This window comes from Pristis pectinata, chromosome 3, assembly GCF_009764475.1.
Source record: "Pristis pectinata isolate sPriPec2 chromosome 3, sPriPec2.1.pri, whole genome shotgun sequence".
Lineage (NCBI taxonomy): Eukaryota > Metazoa > Chordata > Chondrichthyes > Rhinopristiformes > Pristidae > Pristis > Pristis pectinata.
Window position 1 is genome coordinate 25,276,484 of NC_067407.1, and position 24,542 is coordinate 25,301,025.

Consider the following 24,542-nt stretch of genomic DNA (forward strand, 5'->3'; position numbering starts at 1 on the left):
GGATTCCACATTTTCCTGAGCATGATAGCAAGTTCACTAGCATATTGTTTCTCTTCCTTCTTTCTTGAATGATAGTGATAAGTGTTAGACAGTCTGTACTCTTTCGAATTTAAAAGGATGAGAGGTGAGCTTATTCAAACAGATAAGATCCCACGGGCACTTGACAAGGTAAATGTTGAGATGTTCTCACTAGTGCAGGAGTCACAGACAAGGGGACGTAGCTACAAACTGGGGGAGGAAGGGGCAGTCATTTAAAACTGAAGCGTGTAGAAATTTCTTCTCTGTCACTGAGGGTGGTGGAGGCCTGATCATTAGTTTAAAGTGGAGATAGATGAATATTTGAAAGATCGAGGATTGAGGGTTATGGGGGAAGTGGCTCAGAAGAGGAGTTGAGGCTAGCATAGATCAGCCATGATCATATTGAATGGCGGAGCAGGCTTGAGAGACCTGGTGGCCTATTCCGTGTCTTATTTTCTTTTGTTCTTATGTGCTATATTCTAATCTGATAGGACCATTCTGGATTCTGAGGGACTCTGGAAAATTGTTGCCACCGCACTCACTGTTCCTGTCATTTACGTTTTTTAAAACACTCAGATTTAGCCCATGATGTCTCATAAATTTGGCGGCTTCTAGACCCATTAATTTTTCTGATACTTTTTCACTCATTACATCTCCTCACTCTTGTTAGATTCATGATTTCCCATTACTACTTGTATGTTATTTGGGTCTTCCACAATATATTTAAAATTTGTTTAGTGCGTTATTCCCCTGAGGAGAAGTTTGGTGTGTTTCAGGAAAAAAAATTAGATGTGTTTATATTCACCAAAATTAGACTAGTGAAGTGCAAATAACCTGGAGGAAAATCCCATCCTCTTTACAGAAAGTGACGATGAGTCAAGTAAGTGAGCTGAATATTTCATGTTTTAAAACATACCTACACTAATAGCTTATTGTACAATAGTGCAACCTAAGAATGTGAAAATAGGATTCCTTTGTGGTCTGTACTTGTACAAGTTTAACATACTCTTCAGTCCTCATGGTGGATTAAACGATTGGTGAGAAGAGACCACATAGAATCAATAAACATTTTATTTCACAGCGAGTGAAATAAAATAGGAGAGCTTGCTTCACATAAAAGTGCAAAGCAATGAAAATGTTACCCTCCCTGGCATCAATGGGTTATCTATCCTGACTCAAGTGTAAGTATACCCTAGCTACCCCTTTCGTTCTGACTTTTCCAGAAACTATGTTGCAATTGATTGTCTGTCTGAGTCGAGATTTTTTTTAAATTTTCCCCTTCTTGAAGCTGAAAGGAAAATCCTCTCCAGAACCAGAAACTTTCCACATCATTGAGTGAAATATTTATCACCATTTGGGACATGTTTAGCAATTACTTCCTATTTACAGTTTTTGGAGGAAGGGAGTTCTGTAAGTAATTAAGTTATTGTTTATTGATCTCCTTTTCTAAACAAACCAGACTCCTGAAGGCCTATGAGGGCTTTGACTTGTGTATCGAAAAAGAGAACTACTGCACAGTAAATTGTGGAACAAATGGCTTCCAGCATTAATGATTTCAAGTAGTTCAGACGATTCTGCAAATCAAGAGTATTTTATACTCTGAGAATGGGGGCAATATCTGATGCATAAATCTCTCTTCAGTATGTTTGAACTTAGGTTTCCCTATTGCAAGGTGGAGTCCAGCTGACTCAAGGAGACAGGTACATAGCAGCAATATCTAAATGGGGAAGATCAGGACGTACAGGGTACTCCTTGTAGACTGGAACAAAAAGAGGAAAATGTAAACAGAGTTTGGCAATTGTGCCCTGTGACAACTTAACGGTTAACGGTACAATGGCATATATCAATAAAGGAGGCAGATGCATGTATGGTGATATTCATTCCTCATTCCATAACCTTTTCCAAAAGTAAACTGAGTGAAATAATTGATAGTGCCTTGATTTTTAAGGTGGGACTCCTACTTCAATATTCACAAGAATATTGAAAGTAGAAATGACAAAAGCTTCACCAGGACTCTTCTACAATAAGATCCTTGTTCATTGCGGATTATTATTCAAATTAAGCCATGGCCATGACCTGCTTCTTGAAATGATTAGTATTCCTGGCTGTGTTCGGCTCCCTCCTAAAGGATATAACACTTGCAGATGCTCCTGTGGCAAGGAATGCTTCTTGACAGAGTTTTTTATTCAGTGAGATTTAAAGCTAACTGAAACCATTTGATCCAGTGAATGTTTCTTTGAAGCTTAATATTACAAGCCCATGATTAGCAGAAAAAGCCAAAAGAAAAATAAGTTTAAATTGATATTATGTAAGAGTTGAGATTGTAGCAGCATTAAATAACTAATCTTATTTTAAATAAAATCTTTCCCATAGAATAGTATTGTAGGTCCTGCCCCCTATTTTTAGTTTGTCATCTTGATAAATACTTGTCATTAATTTAGTAAGTATATATAATATGTTCATATATTTGAAGGATATGAGGAATATTACTGTTATTTGAAGAATGTTATACCCATGTCAACAAATGCTATCTTAGACCCTCAGGACGATCAGTTACTGTCACTTAAAGGAGGTCTCTTGATCTTTTTGCACCATTACAATATTAATGCTAGAAAGGGCAGACCATCTCCAGTCTTATTAATTTCAAATATAAAGTGATGGGCAGGCTGGTTTCTAACATGATGCACTGTTGCCTCTGGTGGCACTCATTGCTAGTAGCTTCATAAATTCCAGTCAACTAAATAGGCTGAACTTCTGCATCCACCCACGACAGAAGAATCATTTTCCATTGTTTTCCTCTACATTCAGGCAAGAAGGAAGTTACTGATTATTGGGCCATAATTTAATGATTTAAATACTCAATTGCATTTCAACTACTGAAGGGATAACAGCTTTGACAATGAGATACTGACTTCAACATTTTCACACTTTATGGAAAATTTGGGAAGATTTTCATTTCCCATTGTAGAAACTGCCCAGCTTTCCTACTTGGGAATTTCTTTACTGGGCGTCCGTTTTTAGGCCCAGGTAGCAAGTCTAGGGTTTGTTTCCGAATTGCGATCCCCTTTCATTTGGGTCTGAGTAACCGATAAAAGGGTTTTTTAAATTGTGGTGGTAGTGTTGTGGACTAATGGTTGGCACCTCAGATTCCCACTGAATACTTAACCAGTCCTAAGTGTAAAGTTTACAGAAAGTGAATGTGGTTAATTGTAAGTTAGTACCTTTTAATATGCTCCAATTAATTTTATAAATAAAACCACTTGCAAGTTTTCTCCGTGGAGCTGTATAGTTATTAGTGAAATTAACCAAAGAATTCTCTTGAATCCTATCTCTAAATCCAGTAGGTCTTTCTTCCCTATTGCTGGCAAGTTCTTAATACGTTGCAACAAACAGTTGGCAGAAGAAGAAAGGGTGCCTGAAAGTATGCTGATCACGCGAAAAGAAATGGCCATACTTCAGTAGTTCCATAGTGCTGCTTCCTCAACCAGACAATCCTCCTATTATACATGACTGAAAATCACAGTTCAGCTCAAACAAGCTGCACTTGCATATCAAAAAACACTTTTTCACTGTAGTTGAGTGAAATATTGATTAGTGCTGATGTAAGATCATCAGTCTTGTTTTTAACTAGCAAATTATGTCTTGAGTTTTGACAGTTAAGGTGAATAATTAAGTGCTTCCTGAGATTTGTGATAAAGAATGGCAAAACCAAATAGTTGTTCAAGCCTCTGTTAAATTCTGTTTTCTGAACTGCATAAACCCCTATTCTAGTCATCCTGGTGACTAGACGAGCTAACAGGGAGATTTGCTGGAAGCTGTGAAGCCAAAATTAATGCTGATTGGATTTGCCAGTTGTATATCTCTCAGGCTGGGAATTTCCTTGGGGCTTCTTCCTCTCCACAAACTAAACTTTGAATGAAACCCTTCTAACAAAAAGGAAACACTACAGATATTGGAAAACCTGAAATAAAAACACAAAATACTGGAAGTGCTCAGCAGCTCAGGCAGCATCTGGAGAGAGAGAAAAAGAGAGTTTAAAATTTTAGATCAGTGACATTTTTCTAAGATGTAGTCATGTGGACAGAGTGAGTGAAACCCTGAGGAAACTCTCAAGAAGTCAAAGACTAAAGATTATTTGCGAAAGATTAGAGAGGGGATGAGATTTTTTTTTCTCTACAGCATTGTTGCGATCTAGAATACTGTATCTGAAAAAATCTGATTGCTTGGATAATTTTAGATCTGAGTTGTCTGGTGATTTGAGGATGAGGAACTTGCAGATTCACAGACAAACGTGGGACTCTGGATGTACACATGACTGCTTTTCCAAAGAGCCAGCTCAGTGAAAAATAGGCCATACAAGGCTCAAGTCAGGAGTGTGATGGAACACTCTTCACTTGCCTGGATGAGTGCAGCTTCAACAACACTCAAGAAGCTCAACACTGTACAGGACATAACAGCCCACTTGATAGGCACCCCATCCGCAACCATTCACTCACTCCACCACTGATGCATAGTAGCAGCAGCTTGTACCATCTACAGGATGCACTACATGAACCCGCCAAGACTCCTTAGACAGTACCTTCCAAACCAATAATTTCCACCAGCTTGAAGCACAGGGGCAGCAAAACCACCACCTGAAAGTTGCTCTCCAAGCCATACACCATCCCAACTCAGAAATGTATCACCATTCCTTTGCCATCGTTGGGTCGAAATCCTAGAACTCCCTCCCTCACAGCATTATGGTTACACCCACCTCTCGAGGACTGCGGCGTTTTAAGAAGGCAGCTCACCGCCAGCTTCTCAAGGAGAATTAAGGATGGGCAGTTAAATGCTGGCTCAGCCTGTGAAGCCCACATACTTTGAATGAATTATAAAAAAAAAGCCTCCTCCTCCTGTGCAGCAATGTCTACTGTATGTTTCTGGATGATCTGCAAAGCAGCATGATCCTTTATATGTCATACTGATTGGAAACCCAGGTGTGATGGAATTGGTACAGACAGCCTGAGGAGGTGGTGGATTCAGGTACTCTCACAACATTTAAGAAATATCTATATGAGCATTTGGATCACCAAAGCATTAAAGAATCGAAATGCTGATGAATGGAATTAATATAGATGAATACAATGGTCAGCATGGATGTGATGGGCAGAAGGGCCTGCTTCTGTACTTATGACTCTGTACCTTGTAGGTGTGAACTCCCTGTGATTTAGACAATAATTTCATTATGACCTTTTAACTATTGGTATTGGTTTCCTTTTAAGTATTTAACATATGACATCTAACATCATTGTGTCACACTGCCACATTTTATGCCGTATTTACACTGAGTGCTTCTCTTCCTTTTATTCCCAAAATTGCAAGTGAAAAGTTTAGCTATTTGCCAGCAACAATCACGCCACTGTATTACTATATCCCTGAATACAGATAATTTTTATTTCAGTGCAATGTAGAGGACAAAGTTCAGTCTTCTTTGTGTGGGTACATTATAACTTTACATTCTCTAGATTTATTAACTTGATTACATTGTTAGATTAGCAAAGAGGAATTAATGAATTAAGTGACTGGGTGGAGCTGTAGCAAATGGATTCTAATTTACACAAATGTGGAGACTTGAGAATTGGTGTCTGTACAACCCGTCACCCCGATGAATGAATGTCCATAGAGAGTTAATACCCCAGGGAAGGTTGGTATGTATGAGATCCATGTCACCAGGGAGTCGGTGTGTGTGGGACCCATCCCCCAGGGAGAGTTGGTGTGTGTGAGACACGTCCCAAGGGAGAGTCGGTGTGTGTACGACCCATCCTCCCAGGAGTTGGTGTGTGTGGACCCGTCCTCAGGACCTAGGGCATCCACATTTGGCAGCTCATCAGTCGAAGTCTGAGATACTGACATTTCCCATTAAGATTGTTGACTTCCCTCTGAAGGTCTCCCTCATTTCTTGCAAGGTCACAGAAGCAGTTAATACACACTTCTGGATGCACCAGACCTAACACTTTCAGTCCACATACAGTCTAACTTTCTTGCCATTGCAGTCATTTTGCAGCTGCGCCTCATGGAGAGGACTGCGATAGTGGACCTCCCCTTGGAGGAGCAGGATATCCCTTTTCGAGAGGTAGGATATGGAGGAGGAGGAGTAGGACAGCAACTCCTGGATTTATAACTTAACTGCAAATACGTGGTCACTAAAAATTGTCCAGTTTACTCAATAAAAATGACTGCTGATAGCCTCACTTGTTATTATTACAGCAGAATCTGAGCTATTTATCTTTATCAGAACAAATATCTTCAGAAATTACTACCTTGGTTAAGAAAATGCGGGTAAAGAGGACTTTAATGACTACATCTGTTAATGATTTATTATGGTTGGGAATTGTGGCTTGCATGTACTGGGAGTTGTCAAAAATTGTTAATAGAAACTCAAGTCGAGATTACTGTAAGATCCTCCTGCCCAAATATATTTGCTTTATGTTTGGATTAATTATTACTTAAGGCATTTAGACTAGTTTTTAAAATGTAACATTAAAGCAGAAATGACACCAATGCAGTAAAAAAATCATAAATCAGTAAAAGCATGGGGCGCAGACTATCACATCCCTTATACATATAAAGATATTAATTCCCCATGGCCTTGCAACCTCTGCAAAGAGACTCACTGCTGGAGGGGCTGAGGTGGTTTAGCTATGTGTGCAAGAAATGTGCAATTTATAATTATTTTTGCCTTGAAGAAATGCCATTGTAAGTTAATATGAAAGCAGAAGGAATACAGTTGCAAAATAAAGAACATTCTGAGGATTCAGCACTTGCCTTTGTGAAAACCAAAAAGATTGTCAAAATATAGGATTAAAAAAAATCCCTTTCTATAACCAACATCCTTAAATTGATACAGTTGGTGAGCTGCTTATCAATGGCTGTAGGCTTTCTCCACTGAATCCATCACAACTGCACATCTGGAGAAAACTGTTTTATTTTATACTTGTTAGCTTCAACCATCTTTACAGTAAGTCAGACTTGAAGACGAATTGCACCCGATGAACTATGAGAAACCGACAAATCTTTGTGGTTGTCTCTGTTGAATATTGTAGAGCCCAGATTACAATTTGAGGATCCCTTGTATCTCTGTTTAAGGCACAGTTAGATAGATTTTTGCACAGTGGGGAACTAAAGGTTATGGGGAAAAGGCAGGTAGGTGGGTCTGAGTCCACGGCCAGATCAGCCATGGTCTTATTGAATGGCGGAGCAGGCTCGACGGGTCAGATGGCCTACTCCTGCTCCTATTTCTTATGCAAGATGACTTGATGTTATGCTACTCATTATTAAATCTCTGGCATGTAGAAATCACTGATGAGAAAATAAATATTTCCCGTAACTGTATATGTCTTTATTATGACTGTTTCCCATTGATTCCAGACTGTTAGTAGCTTGCAAAATTATTGTGCTCTTTTGTGTGTTCCATTCTATGCCATTTGTGTGATTTTTTTTTGCCTTGGAATAAATGCCAAAATACGGAATACAGCTTGATTTTTGCTGATGTGATTTTCTAAGAATCTAAGATTCCCTTTGCAATGGTGCTGATTCAGAAACCAACTAACACTATGAACTTAGAATGGGTCAAACCTTACATAGAGTATAGAACAGTACAACATAGGGACAGACCCTTTGGCCCATGATATCTGTGCCAAGCATGATGCCAAATTAAACCATGCTATAAAGAAATGAAGAGTTTGAGCCATATGGCCTTATTAATGTATAAATCAACCAGAAAATTCAGGCAAAGGAGAGCTGAGTCATGAGCTGTGAATCAATATTACTTGCTGGTCAATTTACGCTGCTCCACCATCAGCCTAACAGGGCCAAGTCATTCTGAACCTCCCCATTGAATTGTAAAAATAGAACATAGAACAGTACAGCACAGGAACAGACGAAAGGGCCTGTTCCTGTGCTGTACTGTACTGTACTGTTCTATGAAAGGTTTGACCCATTCTAAGTTCATACAGTGATTTGCATATTAAATTCAACTCAGAGCTGCTAATAACAAACTGCCGAGAAATTGGTGTTGCTGCCTCACAGCTCCAGAGGTTCATATTTGATCCTGACCTGGGGTGTCGTCTCTGCAGAGTTGGCATATTCTCCTCATGTGGGTTTCCTCCAGCCACTCTTGTTTCTTCTCATGCCCCAGAGATTTGCTGGTGGGTTAACTAGCTACTGTAAATTATCCTTTAGTGTGGGTTAATGGCACAAAGAATCAAAGGGAATTGATGAGCATGTGTAAGAATGAGTAGGTTGCAGGAGTTAATGGAGAGAGGGAGTGGACTGATGGAATTGCTCACTGAGAGCTGGCCTGGACCTGATGAGTCAAATGACTTCCTTCCGTTGCTTTAAGTATGTAAGTACTATGTTAACATTATGATATGGTTAATGCAATATCAATCCACCTCTTATCTCAGAAGGGAAACTATTTGAACTCCAAAAGTAAAAAAAGAATTACAGGTGCTGGAAAATCCAAAGATTATTTTTTTCATTCTTCTTATTTTCTATCTCTCTTTTCAATCATTCTTTTCCTCTTTTATTTTTCTGAATCTATCTGACTTGACATTCATTCATCCTACTTTTCCATAGTTCATCTGATTTTTTTTTCCCCCTCAATCTTTAAATCTCTTCAATTACCGAGATATCCTGTTGGTCCTTTTCTTCACTACACTCCCAGATGTCTCATTGCCTTGGGATTGCCATTATCTGTTCATAACCCCAGTAAATTAAAGGTCAAAACATTCTGAGAGAAATGCAGTAAAATGTCCAACTAATAGCACCAATTACAAAATACACTGCTCCAACAGGATTTGGCTCACTACTGATTCATATAATTGCCAGTTACAAGAAAAAGAATGATGTGAGCATTTCTTTAAAGGAGGGCAGTATATATCAGAGAAGTGTTTCCCAGTTCCCACATGCTGTCCCATGCATTGGTGGGACATAAACTATCTTAGTGATCCTCAGCATCTTGGCTTGCTGTCATGAGCAGATGTAACCTGACAGCATAGACTTGTTTGTACATCTGCCAGCGTACCAATGCACAGTGTGGCTGGGTCACATCTGGAGAAAAATTATTAAATGCTATGGTTCCTTGAAAAAAAAGGAATATGCAATAATTTAGCACTCACAAAATGTCAAATATCAATCTTTGAGAAATTTTGGCAGATAATTACCAAATGCTTATAATGAGAAGATAATTCCAAACATCACAGTTCCATTGTGAAGAAGGTGATCAGTGCTCAAGAGTTCATGGTTCCTGCTAACCTTCTGCTTTCTTCTGTTAGGCTCCCATACAATGGCTACTTTGGTGGTGTCTCAGGACTGAGCAAGGAGCAGTTTTTAAAAATAAATGGCTTCCCAAATGAATACTGGGGCTGGGGCGGTGAAGATGATGATATTTATAACAGGTACGGTGGTATTTCAATCACTAATATCTCTGACTTGTTCTAGAAATATTTTCAAAAGTTTTGCTTGGAAAGGATGACATGAATACCAGAATTATAAGAAGTTTGGTTGTGGTTTTATTCGATTCTCATTTAATCTTGCTTTGTTTAAGTTTAGCCCCTCAGTAACAATATTACAGTGTCAGTTTTAGCTTGGATTGTCCCTCCTGGATTTAGAATCTGAACTATTTATCTTTGTTGAAACACTTCAAATATTTTTGAGCTGCTTTAGTTATTCCTGCATCATATGGTTTGCTTTTTATTTCTTTCTCTCTTGTCTACTCTCTCTCAATCATTCGCCACACTGTCACTTTTGTGAATAGTTATATGGGCAATGACTAAAAAAGGAGAGAGCTCAGAATCTGCAGTGTGAATGGCAGTAAGACTACTAACACTCATTGTTTTGACAGAGGAAATCTGATAGCAACCTTTGAGCACACACGTGTAGTTAAACATGGAAATCCAGAAGTTGCTATCAACGATTCCCTGAAAGGGCGTGGATGCACTGTTGCAACTTTCTCCTGTATAGTTAATGGAAACCAATGAACTGATGAGAACTTAAACTACTTACAAGCCAGTCATGCTGAAGAAGGACAGTGACATTTTGCAGACTAGGAACAGCACCTCATTATCCAACTTGGCACATTATAGCTTCAGGACTTAACAATAACTTCAATAATTCAGGTAATCAGCCATTCCAATCTTGTATCTTGCATTTCCAACATTCTTTTTTTCTCTCTCTCCTCCTCCAGTACTTCAGGTTTAGTTCATCTCTTCCTATTTAAACCTCTGCCAGGCATACCTTTACCACCCTCTCTCAGCCTGCATCATCATCACTTGTGTTGTTCACTCTCTCCTAGTCTCCTCCCTATCATAGACTTTCCCTTGCCTTCTCTCCATCCCTTCCCCCATTCTCCTCAACTTTAAATTGTGTCTCCCTCCGCAGATGTTTGCCTGACCTGCTGAGCAATTCAACCATTTTTTGTTTTTATTCTACATCCTGTTGAATGAGTTTTGATGGCTTTTAAGTGTAGTAAGCCATAACTACAGCTTAAGAACCTCCTCACTCATTTTAAAAAGCATAACAGTGTGCTGATAAACATTTCTTTGAATATTTACAATTCTATGCCTTGTTAAAATAAAAATATTGATTATTTTAATATTTGTATTCAATATTTTTGTTTCCACCTTAATATCATGTGAATGTTGCAATCTTTATTTTACTCTATATAGAATGTTTAAAAAGTTAGTTGAGAATGTTGCTTTTTACTTTATGGTTTGCTGTCTGCAAGAATTCTTCAATGTTCTTGGCTGTTCAGCCAAGCTGATGACATCACTTACACCAGTGAGGCCCAAGAGATGATGCCAGATTGGTATTGGTTTATTATTGTCACTTGTACTGAGGTAGAGCAAAAATCTTGTCTGGCATACCATTTGTACAGATCAGCTCATTAACACAGTGCATTGAGGTAGCACAGAGTGCATTGAAGTAGTACAGGGTAAAAATAACAGAATACAGAGTAAAGTGTCACAGCTACAGGGAAGTGCATTGTAGGCAGACAATGAGATGCAAGGTCAAACAAGGTAGATTGAGGTCAAGAGTCCATCTCATCGTTAAAGGTGACAACTGACTTCATAAACGATGAAGTGCATACTGCAAAGATTACTAGATCTTTAGGCAGCTTTTATGCAAGGTCAGCAGTGAGCACTGTTACTTTGCTATTAACATTTTTTGGGCTACTGATACATTTATGCATTTTGGGTTAGAATATGACAAAGTGTGCCCTATTATCAACAGGACATTGTTATCACAGTGATCATTCAGGAGGGTCTGTAGCATTAAGGGATGAAATTCTGCAACTTAGCGGTCAGCATAACGCTATTACAGTGCCAGCGACCTGGGTTCAATTCTGGCTGCTCCCTTAAAGGAGTTTGTATGCTCTTCCCGTGTCTGTGTGAGTTTCCTCCGTGTGCTCCAGTTTCCTCCCACATTCCAAAGACGTACAGGTTAGGAAGTTGTGGGCATGCTATGTTGGCGCTGGAAGCGTGGCGATACTGGCGGGCTGCCCCCAGAACACTACGCAAAAGATGTATTTGAAGGGAAATGTACTATGGAAATGTGGTCATTGTTTGGGGATCTCTTGCAGGATGTTAGGGATGAATTTGTCCCGGTGAGGCAGAGAAAGAATGGCAGGTTGAAGGAACCATGGGTGACAAGAGAGGTGGAACATCTAGTTAGGAGGAAGAAGGCAGCATACATAAGGTTGAGGCAGCAAGGATCACAGTTAGGGCTCTTGAGGAATATAGGGTAGCAAAGAAAGAATGTAAGGGGCTGAGGAGAGCAAGAAGGGGACATGAAAAGGCCTTGGCAAGTAGGGTTAAGGAAAAATCCAAGGCATTTTTCACTTGTGTGAAGAGCAGAAGGATGACGGGAGTAAAGGTAGGACTGATTAGAGACAAAGTGGGAAGATGTGCCTGGAAGCTGTGGAAGTGGATGAGGTCCTCAATGAATACTTCTCTTCAGTATTCACCAAGGAGAGGGGCTTTGATGATGCTGAGGACAGTGTTGGTAAGGTTAATGTTCTAAAGCATGTTGATATCAAGAGAGAGGATGTGTTGGGGCTGTTAGAAAATATTAGGACAGGTAAGTCCCCGGGGCCTGACGGAATATTCCCCAGGCTGCTCCACAAGGCGAGGGAGGAGATTGCTGAACCTTTGGCTAGGATCTCTGAGTCCTCATTGTCCACAGGAATGGTACCAGAGGATTGGAGGGTGGCAAATGTTGTCCCCATATTCAAAAATGGTAGTAGGGATAGTCAAGGGAATTATAGACCAGCGAGCCTTAGGTCTGTGGTGGGCAAGCTGTTGGAAAGGATTCTTAGAGATGGGATCTATGGGCATTTAGAGAATCATGTCTGATCAGGGACAGCCAGCATGGCTTTATGAAGGGCAGATCATGTCTCACAAGCCTGATAGTGTTCTTTGAGGAGGTGACCAGACAGATTGAAGAGGGTAGTGTAGTAGATGTGGTCTACATGGATTTAGTAAGGCACTTGACAAGGTTCCACATGGTAGGCTTCTTCAGAAGATCAGAGGGCATGGGATCCAGGGAAGCTTGGTCATGTGGATTCAGAATTGGCTTGCCTGTAGAAAGCAGAGGGTTGTGGTGGAGGGGGTGCATTCAGATTGGAGGGCTGTGACTAGCGGTGTCCCACAAGGATCAGTTCTGGGACCTCTGCTTTTTGTGATTTTTATTAATGACTTGGATGAGGTGGTAGAAGGGTGGGTTGGCAAGTTTGCAGACGACACAAAGGTTGGTGGTGTTGTGGATAGTGTAGAGGATTGTTGAAGATTGCAGAGGGACATTGATAGGATGCAGGGCTGAGCTGAGAATTGGCAGATGGAGTTCAATCCAGAGAAGTGTGAGGAGGTACACTTTGGAAGGACAAACTCGAAGGCAGAGTACAAAGTTAATGTCAGGATTCTGGGTAGTGTGGAGGAGCAGAGGGATCTGGGGATCCATATCCACAGATCCCTGAAAGTTGCCTCACAGGTGGATAGGGTAGTTAAGAAAGCTTATGGGATGTTAGCTTTCATAAGTCGTGGGATCGAGTTTAAAAGCTGTGAGGTAATGATGCAGCTTTACAAACTCTGGTTAGACCACACTTAGAGTACTGTGTCCAGTTCTGGTCGCCTCATTATAGGAAGGATGTGGAAGTGTTGGAAAGGGTGCAGAGGAGATTTACCAGGATGCTGCCTGGTTTAGAGAGTATGCATTATGAGGAGAGACTAAGGGAGCTAGGGCTTTACTCTTTGGAGAGAAGGAGGATGAGAGGAGACATGATAGAGGTGTACAAAATATTAAGAGGAATAGATAGAGTGGACAGCCAGTGCCTCTTTCCCGGGGCACCAATGCTCAATACAAGAAGGCATGGCTTTAAAGTAATGGGTGGGAAGTTCAAGGGAGATATCAGAGGAAGGTTCTTTATCCAGAGAGTGGTTGGGGCATGGAATACGCTGCCTGGGCGGTGGTGGAGGCAGGTACATTGGTCAAATTCAAGAGATTACTAGATAAGCATATGGAGGAATTTAAAATAGAGGGATATGTGGGAGGAAGGGGTTTGATAGTCTTAGGCGAGGTTTAAAGATCGGCGCAACATTGTGGGCCGAAGGGCCTGTATTGTGCTGTACTGTTCTATGATTCCACAGTCCTATTTCACTGTGTGTTTTGATGTGCATGTGACTAATAAAGCTATCTTATAAGTGTTTCTGACTGTGAGTACAATGTTACCAACAATAAACAATTGATGATAGGGAATTTTGAAGATGATGGAAGCAAACTGATGCATTACCATTCTTCTAGCTCTTGGTACAGATACAAATTCGAGGACACAGAGCTCTAATCCTAAATTTGTGACAGCTTTCAGTAGAGTATGTAGCCAGTAGGCCTCTTGGGACTGGAATCATCCATAATTAATTATGATTCCAGCTGATGCACAGATTACTTTCAGTTAAGTGATGTGTGATATCTTGTCTCAATTATGTACAAATTTCAATAATTTAAGTTATTATTGCCTCGAATTGATTAACTATGCTTTTGAAAAGCTTTGACTAATGTATTATTTGAAACAGTTTAAAGTAGTTAATACTCTTTGATTAGCATTGATGACATAAAAGCCAAATTAAGATAAATCACCAATATAGAAACAGGATTAACCCATTTGACCCCTCACACCCACACTGCCATTCCAAAATAATTTTTTCTCATCTCAGTCCTTAATGTCCAGCCCCTTTGTGTGTTTCCAAACCTTAATGTTGGCATTAGCAATGAAATCACCTCCACTCAATGATCTCATAGGTTAACTATGTTAGGGAGCATACCCAATTCATCAGATTGAAGCAGACTAGCTCTCTGGTCCAATAAATCTATCATAATTGGATATCCTTCTGGCACAATTCGTATTGTTTTACTGAGCAAGTAAAGGTTTTGAACCTGCAGCAAACAGTACTGAAAAGGGAAAGAACCTCACTATTTTCATGACAGTGTCTTTCAAGGCAATTTACAGCATTAACTGCAGGAAATGCAAGCCAGATTCAACACAAGAACCCACAAAATTGAATTAAATAAATAACCAGATTATTTATTTCGGTGGAGAGAGAGGTTCTTATGAGGAATCAAAATCTATGATCTAAGTGGAGAGAGAGTACAAATGAGTGGTATACAAAGGAATCCAGGCATTCTTGTGCATGAAGCACAAAAGGTTAGGAATAGTTCCATCACATAGTTAGGAAGGCAAATGGTGTAATGGCCTTTATTTGCAAGGGTTTGGAGTTTGGAAACAAAAGTATTGTTACAATTGTACAGGGTGCTGATGAGGTGCATTTTAAGTACAGTGCACAGTTTTGGTCCCCTTATTTAAGAAAGGATATTCTAGCTTGGAGGGAATCCAGAGGAGGGTTACTCAACTAATTCCTAGGATGAGGGGGTTATCCTACCAAAGCAACTGAAGAAGTTAGATCTGTATTCTTTGGAGTTTAGAAGAATGACTGATGATATTAATGAAATTTACAAGATCCTATGGCGGCATAAAGGATAGACGTTGAAATGTTTCCACAAGCCTCAAAGAAGAAAAACAGTTACAAGATAAGGGGTGATCATTTAAAACTGAGATGCATAGGAATTTCTTCTTCATCGGGTTGTGTATCTCTGAAATTTTCCACCTCAGAGAATTGCAGAGGCAAGATCTCTGGGGAGGTATTTAAATTAGAGGTAGATCATTTTTTTTCAAAGATTGGGACATTGAGGGCCATGTGAAGCTGACACAGAAGGGGAGATGAGGCCAATGCAGATCAGTCATGATTGCATTGAATGGCAGGACAGGCTTGAGGGGCTGGCAGTCTGCTCCTGTTCCTATTTCCTGTGTTCTTTTGAAACAACGCTATTTCTTTCCCCACACATGCTGCCTAACTGCTGAACATTTCCTTCATTGTTTGTTCAGTTCAGATTCCAGCATCTGCAGTATTTTGCTTTCGTCTAATGGTTGCCCTCGTTACTAAAAATACTGTGAGGTGAACTTTTGGGGGATTTCTACTGTGTCCCTGTCCAGTGTGGAAAGGAAGTAAGGTCAGACTGAAACTATGGATGAAGTTTATTTGTAGTTTGCTGATTTCCAGAGTTAAAGGCCTGGATATGCATAACACTTTCCAATTTCCAATAAACACTAAGTTGATGGTATAAAGATCTGATGTTCTACCAACTCCTTCAGATAAATTATTGGAGTATAACATCTCTTGCTTTAGTATGTAAACTGCCTGCTCATAATCTTCAACACAGTCAGATGTTTATTGGAACTGTGGAACTGCTTGAATTCCTTTGAAGTAAAAGCAGTGTCTTGGAAGACTGTTCATATGGCTCAACTTGATAAGCTTAAACATGTTGCCTACAAGATATTAGATAATGAGCTGACACTTGGTCACATCAATCCCGAAAAATCTTAACACAGTAGGCTATGTTTTAGGGAAGCAGATGGATGTGCGACACCAATTATGAAAACTCTTTTCCTCCAAGTAGCAGCTGGTGACATGTATGCATGTTCTCATTTTAAATGCACTTTCTCCATCAAACAGAGTCACTGTCTCAAATAATTTTTGATCAATATCAAAGTTATAAGTACAACAAATTTTTCTCTGAAGAGCCATTTTATCTTTTAAGATTGCCGAGGTTTTAAAAGTTATGCAGACAAGATATACAAGCCCAACAAGACAAACTACTATCTTATGACAAATGTTATTCACTCTGAGTAATAATTGCTTGTTTTGATATGAAAATGCAAGCTAATCTGCAAGTCCTTTACCACTACAAATTTAAAGTTGTCAAAGGGCCTGAACTTTCAAGTGGAGCCAAGGAGAAGATGTGTTTGGAGGACCATATTCCATATTTGCCCACAACTTAGGAGGACCATTTTAGTCCATCAAGTCTATGCAGGCTCACAGAGCAATCCCATTCTCCCACTTACCTTCCCTATAACTACTCTTCCCACATTCCCATCAACTCCCATCAAATTCTACCACTCACCTCCACACTAGAATCAATTTACAGTGGCTAATTAAATATAATAGAATGGGGGGTGATCTTATAGAATGATGAGGGGCATAGGTAAGGTGGATGATAGCAGTCTTTTTCCCAGGGTAGGGGAGTCCAAAACTAGGGGGCAAAGATTTAGGGTGAGAGGGATTAAAAGGGATTAGAGGGGCAACTTTTTCACGCAGAGGGTGGTGAGTATATGGAATGAGCTTCCAGAGGAAGTGGTTGAAGCAGATACATTTAAGAAGCACTTGGATGGGTGCATGTAAGGGTGGGGCTTAGAGAGATGTGGATTGAACGCTGGAAATTGGGACTAGATGGATGGGCACTGTGGTCGGCATGGACTCATTGGGCCGAAGGGCCTGTATCCGTGCTGTATTGCTCTATGACTCTACGCCCATCCGCACACCTTTGGGATGTGGAGTCCTCCAAGGAAGCCCATGCTAGAGGAAGCACAGTGAATCATCTTTCTCTCCATCTCTGTTTTAAGGAAGCCTACTCTGGGGGAATTTTCAGGCTCTTCCATTGCTGCCTTCGGTACATCTATATATATGCACAATCAGCAGCAAAGTAGTTAACTATCCAGAGACCTGGTGATGGAACTGGGCACATGAGTTTGAATCCCATCACTGTAGCTGGGGAACACCATTGTAGGCCGTATCTCAAACAATGATGAGTCGGAGTACAGGAAGGAGATAGAGAGCTTCGTGGCATGGTGTCATGACAACAACCTTTCCCTCAATGTCAACAAAACAGAAGAGCTGGTCATTGACTTCAGGAAAGGGGGTGGTATACATGCACTTGTCTACATCAATGGTGCTGAGGTCGAGTGAGTTGAGAGCTTCAGGTTCCTGGAGTGAAATCACCAACAGCCTGTCCTGGTAAGATGCCACGGCCAAGAAAGCTCACTAGCTCCTCTACTTCCTCAGGAGGCTAAAGAAATTCGGTATGTCCCCTATGACACTCACCAACATTTATCGATGCACCATAGGAAGCATCCTATCTGAATGAATCACAGCTTGGTACAGCAACTGCTCTGCCCAGGACCGCAAGAAACTGCAGAGAGTTGTGGACACAGCCCAGTGCGTCACGGAAACCAGCCTCCCCTCCTTGGACTCTGTCTTTACCTCTCGCCGCCTTAGTGAAGCAGCCAGCATAATCAAAGACCCCATCCACGCGGGTCATTCTCTCTTCTCTCCTCTTCCATCAGGTAGATGATACAGGAGCCTGAGGGCATATACCACCAGGCTTAAGGACAGCTTCTACCCCACTGTGATAAGACTATTGAACAGTTCCTTATACGATGAGATGGACTCTGACCTCACAATCTACCTTGTTGTGACCTTGCACCTTATTGCACTGCACTTTCTCTGTAGCTGTGATGCTTTACTCTGTACTGTTATTATTTTTACCTGTACTACCTCAGTGCACTCGGTACTAACTCAATGTAATGAATTGACCTGTACGATCGGAATGCAAGACAGGTTTTTCACTGTACCTCGGTACAAGTGACAATAATAAACCAATACCAATACTAAAAGTTAGTAACAGTAATGAGACCATGAATGACCAATTACCAATTAAAACTATTGATTGTGGCAAAAAGCCACTTCGTTCACAAAAGTCCTCTAGGGAACAAACCTTTTCCCAATACCCAGAAATCTAGCTCATGTGTGACCCAAAGCAATTTAGTTAACTTCAACTGCCCTCTGAAATGGGCCAACACAATCAGTTCAAGAGTAATTAGGGATGAGTAATAAATGCTGGCCTCAGCAGTGACACCCACACACTGAACAGATATGTAGAACAAGAACTGAGAACTGTTCAGAGACCCTCTGTAGAACTATTGAAGGATCCAGTACTTAAAGGAGAGGTAATCAATCTTGAAAAAGGGAATCGAATATCTTCCAGAAGAGATCAATCTGCTGCACTAAGAAGCCAAAGATATCAAATATTTTCTTCAGCTGGGGTGCTTGCTTTCCTATTTTATGTTTGTTGGATAAGCATAACGCCACCTTAATGTTTTTGTGAACAGTTCAGGTCAGGAAGCCTGGGTTAAGACCTGGCCACCCATCCTTCACCGATGATGAAAGATGGGAGCTGAGTCAATGTTCTGTAATAGACTTACTAACATGATGTCTAACTTGGGTTCCCAGTGCTCTTCCTGCCACGTTTCCCCAAGATGATTGTGAAAGCCAGTGCATAAATGGGTAAATATCCCACGAAGCTAAGCAATACTTTGAGCTATCTCCACAAGATTTGGAATTCCTTGGCCTCAGTGTTGCCAACCTTTGCTGAGGCTTTCAGCAAATGAATAGGATAGGTGCGCCCCTGTAAGAATACAGAAGCAGAATTTCCTTTTAATAGAAAATGCTGTATAAGGTAGTTCAGCAAGTCAGGCAGCATCTTAGCAAAGAGAGAAGCAGAATATCTGCAGCTTTTCCTTTTATTTCAGATTTCCAGTATCTGCAGGTTTTTGCTCTTTAAGAATTTCTGTCAAAGAGGATTTCTTTAAAAATGAATGCCCTGAGTTTTACCTCAGATAAGATTTTGACATTTGTCCCAAATGTTTTCCTGAAATAATTATAAAAGAACATTTGAGAATATAAATGACCAGTGTAACTGCTGCTCCCAAGGAAGTTGGGAACTTTGCATGTGTTCAGGTGGCATAATCCTAATGTAATTTATAACATCACAGTTCTCTGAAAAATAGCAATTTTTGAACTCAGCCTTTCTAATGGAATGGAAACTCTCTTGTTGCAGTTCAGTGGATAAATTGAAGTATATTGTGAAGTACGTGTTTTTGATTTATTTTCATTTTTTCAACATTAGGCATTTCATTTAGCTGAATTAAAATGATGCATAGGTGTTTTCAATTTCATTGAAAGTATTTGAACTTTTTCAACATAAAACCCATGACAGAATTAGGACAACAGGAAATCAATTTGTGCATACAGAAAATGTGTAACATTTTAATGTGATTTAAATAATGCACCCATTAAAATAACATAATTTTATATTCTCTGAAGTTATACATGAAAAATGTTGTCGAGTTGCATTGTTTAACTATGATTTATTTTGACCATCCCTAACTACCTATATTTTTAATATAACCTTTCTTGAAAGGAAGTACTCTCTTCAAGATTACTTATCATTCATGACTATTCATTCTTTCCCCTAACAGAATTGCTCGTACTTTCTGTTAGGATCCATGTGTCATTTGATGTGTGCAATGGGTCAGTATTTGTGATGAAGTGAGCTGAGATGTGATTTATCTATGTGAGAAGCAGTGGTTGTGTGGAATAGCAATGACACTTCACTGTATCACACAATGCACAAAGCAGGAATGAACCTTGCAAGCCAATTCTCTTCTCAGTAATTCTGGAATGGAGCATTGAATCCCCAGAGGATTTGTTCCCGTCAGCCACTGACTAAAGGACTCTGAAGGGTTTATATTCCAAGTATATGATTCTACCAGATCTATAGATTAACACTGGCAATATTGTAATTTTTAATGCCACTTATGTTTTAAAAGTACAAATTTTTTACAACTTGGTAATTTCTTAATGAGTGTGTCCAGAGGGGAAGACTTGTTGTGTATATAATTATTCTTTGGTAAAACAAAGTTCAAATTTTTGAGGTAGATATTGTTTATCAATGGGAGCGAAGTGTATTGGTTTAAACTTGCAGAGCATAAATGATGCTATTTTTACAATTTGCTAATTTCTTAATGAGTGTGTCCAGAGGGGAAGACTTGTTGTTGTGTATATAATTATTCTTTGGTAAAGCAGAGTTCAATGTTTGAGGTAGATATTGTTTATCGATGGGAGTGAAGTGTATTGGTTCAAAACTTGCAGAGCATAAATGAAGCTATAACAAAGGATTTAAAAAATATTGTGAGTAGAAGCTGATCGCTTAGAAGTAAGAGTAACGTTTAGGCAAATGGATAATAATGAGGAAGAAATATTGGAAAAGGTGAAACAGTACCAGACTTCTGTTTTAAAATTAATAATCGAAAGGAAAAGCTGCAAAGGATTCCAACTGGGGAGACTTGAATTACTTACCAAAATATAATGTGACTAAAATATAAGGTCGCTAAACTATGTCAGGATGGAGAATTACATATTGCTTGGCGTAAAACCTTCAGGAAAAATGACAAGATGTAGGGATAATGGTATTAATTATTAGTTGTTAGCTAGGATTCAAACAGAATCTCTGTGTTTATTTTGGGAAAGTAATGGATCAATTACTTTACTGGGTGTGCACTGGGAGAGGTATCAAAATTGAGGAAGACATTTCTGCATAAACTAAAGGGAAGTTGAGAAGTAGATTATTGTAGAATATTCTATCCAAAAATAATCTGTAATAGGAAAAGCGTTCTGTGATTCTTTATCCTGAAACTCTCTTCTTGGTTAATATATCTTAACTCCATGAAAAGAATGATTTGTTTCAGAATAATGAAGCATAGCAAGTTATTTGATAAGAAGCAGCTAAAATATAGAGGGTTGAGTCAGAAATGATCATCAGTTAATGATGCAGTGAAAGCACACATTTACTTCTGTTGCTTGGTTCTGGCATTCCATTTCAAGAACCAAAAGATGTTCATGAAACAAAGGAATTTTCAAGCGGTTTGCCAATATGCAATTAACTAATGTTAGCCATTAAAGACCTGTTAGTTCCAACATTGTTTTACATAAGTGGATTCTTCAGTTTTTGTCAGTATTGTGCAAGTGTTTTCTATAAAAAAAATGTTTTGACCATTTTGACATCTCTGCTCTTTGACTTGCCCTGAAGCATTTTTTGATTAAGTTTGACTCCATATGGTTACACTTGTTTGGTTTTGTTGCTGGAACAGGGTGCAGTTTGTGGTTTATTGGAATAAATGATGTCAATGAAATGTTGAAGTATTCACTGTAACTAACATCACTAATGTTTGTTATGTTTAATGGTATAAACTAACCAGCTATGTTATGTTTGAGGAGGTGATGGGCTTGTGTAGTAGAAAAATTTCAGTTCGCAATTTAATTAAATCATAGCTTGATCAGAACTGAAAAGCTGTTGTTCCATCACACACGAATAATAACTCTGGGATACTGATTTCTTCATGCACAATTCCTTTGCCATATTAACAGCTATTAAAATAGCTATTTGGCTCCATGGTAAGGTGTTTTTAATAGCTGATGTGACTAAAATATTGATGGTTTAACAACATATCAGGAGTGATGTGAAATGATGTGGAAATGATGTTATCACCTTTCACTCCAGGAAAGTTACATTTTCAATTACATAGCACTGAGATACACAGCATTCCTCAATCCAAATTCCAGGCAGTTTTTCCTTAGAAACAGAGATCAAACGTGTACCAAATGATCCAGGTTTAGAGTAACCAAATCTTTCTACAATTGTAGTAAGACTTTCTTACAGAAAAGGGGAATGAGAATTATTGAGCTGAATCTCATTATGTCACTGTTGCCTTTTTATGAACACATTTAAATTACAAAGGGATTTCAAGTGTATATACCAATGTAATTTCTGATTGTAACTTTCATTTTACAAGATGCTTCTCGATAACTGCTTATCTGATTATTAGCTAATCTGCACAGCATCAAGTCTGAATGGAGAGCTTGGGAGTGTGAAAGCTGGGGCGAGTTCTTGAGAAGAGAAAAGATTGGCAGGTTCAGAATATTATTCCAAAGTCAGTCAGTTGTTAAAGTGTTTAAGTGAAGTTGAATAAAAATATTCTTATTGAAAAAATGCTGACAATTGTGAAAATCAGGACAGGGCAAGATAAACTTAAGGATAATCATTGGGACTGCCTAAGGAAGAAAAATTATTATTGTATTATAGATTGGACCCAGAAGGAATAAACTGAGAAATTATTTCATATCCCAGTATAATTCAAAGTTATCAAGCTCATGATCAAGATAAATGAAGATAGATTCAGGTCATGCAAATGTCTTCTTACACTCGATCCTGCACAGCAGTTCCTCAGCTCCTGATACATGTTGGGAGGTGCAAAACATTACCCAAATGCAGCTTTTTTCTGATTTCTGAGACAACCTAGGATGGGATATGCACAAACTATTCCAGGCAAGAAATGTGAGGCTTACCCATGTAATGCAAACTGACACTACCAACTGAGGATGTAGCTGAAGCATTTTACAGGAGAAAAGTGAAAGCTTTCCAGCTGAAAAGGCAACCCCTACTATTTCTCTGAATAATCCAGAATAGCTCCTGCTACAACCTGCTGCTGATCTCCTGCACACCTGTACAAGACTTAAGATTTCCCATGAAAGGTCTATTTGGTTAGAAGAGAGACCATTTTGTGGATGGTGTTGTGTTTGAGGATATACATGGATGTGTATTAGCATGTGCTTGTTTTATTTTTGTCCAAAATGCCATGCGATTCAGCATTCTAAAAATGAGAGTCTCAAATTACCCTCCCAAATATGAAAGCTTCACTGTGATATCAAATTTGAATCTTTGCTCTTAAAAAAATAACAGAAATATGCAGCAGATTAGTGAAGGGGAAACAGAGATCAATCTTTTGGTTGAAGCTGCATAATCAAATTAAAAGGTTGGATTACTTCTATGTTATTTAATTGGAAAAGTAAAGCAGTTTATTAAAACACTGTTATCTCTGTTGATTACAAATGCAGGATGTGCAGGCGGACAGGCAGATTGAGCCCAATGATGGTCAGTCATGACTAAAATTGTCCCTGGCTCACTACATGGTGCTGATTTTCTGAGGCAGTCCTCAAGAAACCCAGTCAGTAGGGAAAAGCAGATGTCGACTCAGCCTGATAGATAGAAACTGTTAGGTTTTGTCACTGTTGAAGCATTAAAAGCTGTCAAGTAGGAGCTTCCCCTGCAGACTGTAAATTCGTATCCTGTGAAGTAGAAGATAAATTGCAAGCGTTACCTGATTTATTGCCCATTTTATCCTTTTCACCCTTGATCATCTTTAGGATGAGCCGCCTAGAAAGTGTTTCACTGAAGAATTTGAATTATAATTACAATAAACGTGTTTAGAAAATAATGTGTTTTCATATGTTTAACCTTGAGGATGTTTCTTTGCAAGGGCTAGCCAGGTTTTGTATGAAGATCCAGTCACATACTGTGATTGAAAAATCCTTTGTATTACAGTAGTAAAACCACTGAGATGTCAAGGGGCCTTTAATAATGGAATAATGCCATGGCTCTAAACAGATACTTATAAATATTTTTATGTGATGTTTTTAAATCTTTACTTCTACTATGCTCACCTTATCTTCACAGAATTGAACAGAACAGTAGGAGGAAATTTGGTTCATTGTAGCAGTGCCTGTTCTTTGAAAGAGCTCTTTAATCCTACTTCCCTACTTTATCTATAGCCCTCTGAGTTTTTCCTTTTCAGCTATACATCATAATTTCCTTTTAAACACTGCCATAAATTTGCTTCTATCACCCTTTCAGACACTGAATTCTCTTTTTATTGACTTCTTTAATCTCTGTTTTCTTTTCCTTTACTGTTTACCTTTACTCAAGTGTTTTTAAACCAGGCTACTCATGGATGTCTTTTCTTGCCCATCTGTTCAGGTTTAGCCTGGGACTCATTGAAGTGAACTTCAGTCTATATATACCATATATGGCTGTGACAGCTCAGTCTCAGGTGTCTATTTCTGCTATCTTGAACCATCTGCTAAGATGTTTACAAGAACAACCTGGAAATGACTATCCGACTGATTTTCAGCATCCCAGTGGAGAATTGAATGCTCTGCATAATATCCTACCCTATATCCATGCAGCTGAGTCTCAACATGCCAAGAATCATGAGCGAGACACTCACCTCATGCATCTCTGTTGGGCTACATTAGTACTGCATACCATTACCTCATTGAATTTTGCTTATGTCCTCCGCTCTATGAGGAAGAAACTAATTTAGAACAAAATTACATATTGAGCTATGAATCCAGCTCTGCTGGAGA

At 39.3% G+C, this 24,542-nt stretch overlaps 1 protein-coding gene across 1 annotated transcript in view; it reads left to right on the forward strand.

Annotated features, from left to right (window-relative positions):
• The window catches only part of b4galt2 (UDP-Gal:betaGlcNAc beta 1,4- galactosyltransferase, polypeptide 2), a 257,205-nt gene that overhangs the window by 198,357 nt on the left and 34,306 nt on the right, over positions 1–24,542 (forward strand). Inside the window, exon 5 of the mRNA XM_052011687.1 lies at positions 9,333–9,455. Coding sequence (XP_051867647.1) covers positions 9,333–9,455 — 123 coding nt within the window. The remainder of the gene's footprint in view (positions 1–9,332; positions 9,456–24,542) is intronic.